General features: G+C 63.2%; 2 protein-coding genes across 2 annotated transcripts; one reads left to right on the top strand and one right to left on the bottom strand.

Annotated features, from left to right (window-relative positions):
- Positions 1–9: 9 nt before the first annotated feature.
- ACA1_331370 (succinylglutamate desuccinylase/aspartoacylase subfamily protein) lies at positions 10–3,108 on the top strand (the record flags this gene model as incomplete). Its single annotated transcript, XM_004338069.1, has 13 exons — positions 10–132; positions 199–314; positions 382–780; positions 875–974; positions 1,058–1,155; positions 1,245–1,363; positions 1,484–1,602; positions 1,718–1,936; positions 2,080–2,146; positions 2,277–2,482; positions 2,571–2,651; positions 2,733–2,880; positions 2,954–3,108. 13 exons carry the CDS (start codon positions 10–12, stop codon positions 3,106–3,108), a joined length of 1,950 nt encoding a protein of 649 aa, XP_004338117.1.
- A 96-nt stretch (positions 3,109–3,204) lies between these two features.
- Positions 3,205–4,857, bottom strand: ACA1_331360 (EAP30/Vps36 family protein; the record flags this gene model as incomplete). Its single annotated transcript, XM_004338068.1, has 7 exons — positions 3,205–3,285; positions 3,407–3,534; positions 3,669–3,776; positions 3,909–4,280; positions 4,428–4,479; positions 4,554–4,700; positions 4,792–4,857. 7 exons carry the CDS (start codon positions 4,855–4,857, stop codon positions 3,205–3,207), a joined length of 954 nt encoding a protein of 317 aa, XP_004338116.1.
- Between the last annotated feature and the right edge of the window lie 87 nt (positions 4,858–4,944).

The raw sequence follows: 4,944 nt of genomic DNA, 5'->3' as shown, positions 1-4,944 counted from the left end.
TCGTCGCACATGGAAGAGTTGAAAGTGGAAGATCAGCACCACGACCAGAGGCGGGTGAGTTGTCGAGTGTTCTCGGACTACAAGAGCATGGCGTGGAAGAACGGCCTTGGCCAGTCCGTCGAGCTCGCTGTGGTACCTGCCAGTCCCCTTTCTTCTTGTGCGGTAGTCACCCATCTTCATCTATTTATTTTTTATAAGGTCCCGCCCGGTTGCGACTTCACCGTCACACCCTTTATGTGGCGTGTGTCGCTGACCGAAGTAGTGGGCTCCACCACCTTCTCCCTCTTCCATTCCTACGACCGCATTCTGCTTCGGTACGACACACGCACCACCGCACACGCACACGCAGAACGCGCGAGCCTAACCGAACACGGCACGCAGCGTGGAGGGTGAAGAGGATGTGCGGCTGAAGCACAACTTCGCGGCCAAGGTGGAAACCTTCCCGCCCTTCACGCCCCACAAGTTCAAGGGCGAGTGGCACACCGAGTGCCTCGTGACAAGCCATCAGAAGGTGGTCGACATGAACGTCATATTCGAGCGCCAGCAGGTCAAGGCCAGCGTCAAGGCGCTCGAGGCGATCGAGGGCGTGCCCATCCACCACACCATCACCTCCAAGGGCACCACGCTCGTCTACTCGTACAACGGCACCGTCGACATCACCTCGGCCGACCTCTCCGACGCGGCCGGCGGCGACCGGTTCACGGCCAAGGCGGGCGAGACCTTCGAGGTCTGCTCCATCGAGGACCGCAGCATCCAGCTGCAGTTCGAGGCTCACCCCGGGTAAGACCGCGTTCGCTATGTGCTCCATTGTGTGTGTGTGTGTGTGTGTGCGTAACGTGAATTGAGATTTGGTGGTGGCCGGCTCTCGCTTCAGGGCTGCTGGCAAGCTGGTGGTAATTACCCTCACCCCGCGGACGAACATCGACATCGAGTTTGACTCGGGAGCCTCGTACGACAGCTCTGCCGTGTGGAAGGTCGGTGCCAGCCCTTCCTTGCACCTCGCCCTGGCATGTGTGCACTGCCAGTAACACGCACGCACGCACGCACGCACGCATAGGTCTGGCACGCCGATGACGAAGAAGAAGCGCCCGTGCCGGCCACTTCGCCCCTGAAAGCGTCCCCGCTCAAGTCCTCCAAACCACACCACAGCCTGGGGTACGCGCAGTTGCCCACTCTCCAAGGGCTTCGCATGTGCGGCGTGTGCGTGTGCGGCGCGTTGGCTGATTGGCGCTCGCGTGGTTCAGAGCGCGTCTGCAGCGGAGCGGCTCCGTGTTGTTCGAACACACGGGTCCGGCCCAGGTGTACAAGCCCCCGAGGCTACGCACGCGCTTCGAAGCCGAAGTCCCTCCTCCCATCGTGGCCGGTACACACCGTCGCACACAGACGGCCCCACCGCACACGCACGCACACGCACACGCCGCACGCGCGAGACGCAAACGAAGCAGATGCAATGTGGTCTCAATCCCGTCGCTTTGCGTACCAGACGCGCTCCGCGTTGACGACTTCCCCAAGGGCGAGGTGCGCACGGCGTGGATCAACATGGTGCGCAGCCCGCTCGGCGAATGGATTCGCGTGCCCGTGCTGGTCGCCCGCGGTGTCGAGGTACTTAACCCCCTCCCGACCTCCCCCTTCTGCTCCCCTTCTACTCCCCCTTTCGCTTGCGGCGTGTCGTCCAACCGCGCGTGTCGTGCTTTGCGTTGCTTTGCTTCAATGACAGGACGGCCCAACGCTCGGTCTCACGGCGGCGGTGCATGGCAATGAGCTCAACGGAGTGCCGTGCATCCATAAGATCATCAACACCATCAACGTGCGCAAGCTCAAGGGGGCGGTGGTCGGCGTGCCCTGCGTGAACATCGCGGGCTACCTCCGTATGCAGCGTGGCTGGAGCGACGGCGTCGACCTCAACCGCCATTTCCCTGGCAAGGAGCGCGGCCTCGTACGTGATGACATCGCACGCACGCACGCACGCACGCACGCACGCACGCACGCACGCACGCACGCACGCACGCACGCACGCACGCACGCACGCACGCAATCCCCCGACTTCACTCACCTTTGCCTCTCTTGGACGCGCGCTAGTCGTCGGAGGTGTTCTGTAACGCCGTGATGCAAAGGATCGTGAAGGGTAACTTTAACTATCTCATCGGTACGCACTGCCTTCCGAGCATCCTCGCTACGCTCTGTGGTGTGTGGTGTGTGGTGTGTGGTGTGTGGTGTGTGGTGTGGATTCGAGGGCCGAACACTCACCAGCGCACACGACACCAATATTTCGACAGACTTGCACACGGCGTCGTTTGGGCGTATCAACTCGTACTATGTGCGCGCGGACCTGAACGATTCCGACGTCAACGCGCTGGCCACGCTGCTCAAGCCCCAGATCATCCTCCACGACGCCGGCCACGGCGGCACCCTGCGCGGCGCCGCCACCAAGCTCGGCATCAAGGCCATCACCGTCGAGATCGGCAACCCGCAGCTCCTGCAGGTACACCCCCCCCGTCATGCCTGTCAGCAAGTGGTCGCGGTCAGCGGAAAAGCTCACCTGGTCTCGTGTGTCGTGTGTGTGTGTCCAGAATCAATTCATCCAATGGACGTCGGCGGGCATTCTCAACGTGCTCGACCACTTCAACATGTACTCGAGGACCCTGGAAGAGGTGCGTGTGGTGAGGTCGTGATGATGATGATGGTGATGAGGCAGTCGACTGACGACTGACGACGACACACGACGAGTGCAGAAGGAGGACGATGCGCCGACGTCGGCGGTGGTGTGCAAGCACGGGTACTGGACCTACACGACCAACGGGGGCATCCTCGAGGTCTATCCGGGCGTCAACACCCTCATCAAGAAGGGCGATCTCGTCGCCCGCATGCGTAACATCTTCGGTACATTCCTCGCATACCGCACACGCCGCACGCGCACACACGCACAGTCCTGACGCGGGTGCGTCGATGACAGGCAACTTTGTGGAGGAGTACTTCTCGGAGGAGGACGGTATCGTGATCGGCCGCAGCTCCAACCCGGTGGCGTCGACCGGCGACCGCATCCTGCACGTGGGCATCCTGCACGACCCGTCCGAGCCCCTGCCCCAGGCCAGCCACGAGAACTACTGAACCACCACCACTGCTGCGGCGGCGGCTCGTACGAGTACTTCACCATCATCTCTACAAATTTGTAACTAACCAACAAATAATAAACAATGAAGCTCGCTAGCACGCGAAGATGTTGGGGTAGAACACCAGCCCCTCGAACGACTCGTCGCGGCACAGAAGCTCGGCTCGCTCCGCCGTCTGTGTGCACATACGCGGACGCGCACCACCGCACACGCCGCACACGCACACGCAACGAGGGAGGAGTGAGTGCGGACGCCCACATGAGTACCGGGGTTTGGGGGGGGGGTGAAGTGCAAACCGTGAGGTGTTCCTTGGCGAGGGGAAGGGAGATGCGCCAGAGGGCGGCGAGATCGACGGCCGTCATGGGTCCAGAGGCGCGCACGGCCTCCTCCACCTTGCCCGCGATCTCCGCGTCTGTCTGTCCCGCTGTGGCGCGACACAACAATTTATCGACCGTGGTGTCCCCCTTCTTAGCCAACCACGACCACGACGACAACCGAGAGAAAGCCAAGTCAGGCCCGGTCGGTGGGGCGAGCCGGGGGGGGGGCGCATGGTTGTACCGGGCTGGATGACCATCACGCCGGAATCGAACTTGCGCAGCCGCAGCGGGAGGCCCAGCGTCTCCAAAAGCACGCACGCCCGGTACAAATCCTCCGGCGATATCAGCTCTGCGCGCCCCACCCAACAAGAGAGCGATGTGAGATACGTGTGCCATGCGTGTCGTGTGTCGTGTGTCGTGTGTCGTGTGTCGTGTGTCGTGTGTCGTGTGTCGTGTGTCGTGTGTCGTGTGTCGTGCGGACCTGTCCCTCGGGCACGATTGAAGAGACAGTAGACGTCGGCCAGGGACATGTTGCCGCCGGCGTGCTGGAGGGGCTTGGCCAGGAAATCGCACAGCTGCCGGGCGAGCTCGCTGTGGAAGAGGGCGCCGGCTGACTGCTTCGTGACGGGCGTCGCGATACCAAGCGAGAGGAGGTAGCTGTTGAACGCGTTCGACTCCTCCTCGGTCACGCCGTCCCCGCCCTCGTGCTGCCTGCTCGCCTCGACCCTGAACCTCTCCGCCAGCCCCACCAGGTCTTTGGCTTTGCCCATGAGGGCGTTGAGGTCGGTGAAAGCCTCAGCCAGCGCCGCATCCGTCGCTCGCGCCTGCTCGTCCCTCGTCCGAATCAGGCCCGCTGCAGACCATCGGCCAACACCCGCGTGAGCACGACGCACACACGACACGACACGACACGACACGACACGACACGACACGACACGACACGACACGACACGACACGACACGACACGACACGACACGCACACACACACAACGTACACACGCCGGCCGAGGAGGTGGTGAAGTTGACCGGGCGCGCCGGTGTAGAAGCAGAGCTGGATGAAGAGGAGGTGGAGGAGGTGGAAGAAGAGGAGGAGGAAGAGGGGGAGGGTGCGGCGGGAGGAGGGACCCAAGCCCGCTGGGCCAGGGCGTCGCGCCACCGGTGGCACAGGGCGTCGGCGGCGCCGTGGCTGTGCACGGCCACCACCAGCGACTGGCCACCGGGCGACACCAGGTCCACCTTCAGCTTGGCCGAGCGCACCGCACCACCCTTGGACTGTGCGTGTCGTGTCGTGTGTGCGTGTCGTGTCGTGTCGTGTCTAGTGAGAAACATGTGCGGTGGGTAGGGCGGGGATGGTGGCGTGTACGTGGGACTCGACGGCGCGGACGTGGGCGTGGGGCAGGGCGATGGCCCTGCGCTTGCCCCGAAACATGAGCAGCGACGTCGAGGAGACGGCCTCGAGCCAGACCACCCGGTGGGTGGTGAGGTACAGCTGCCCCTTCTCGTGGCCCGTCTTCGC

The sequence above is a fragment of the Acanthamoeba castellanii genome (genome assembly GCF_000313135.1).
Source record: "Acanthamoeba castellanii str. Neff unplaced genomic scaffold scf7180000084575, whole genome shotgun sequence".
Classification (NCBI taxonomy): domain Eukaryota; phylum Discosea; order Longamoebia; family Acanthamoebidae; genus Acanthamoeba; species Acanthamoeba castellanii.
Note: the sequence above shows the minus strand (reverse complement) of the source record. Positions and strands in the feature narration are given on the sequence as shown.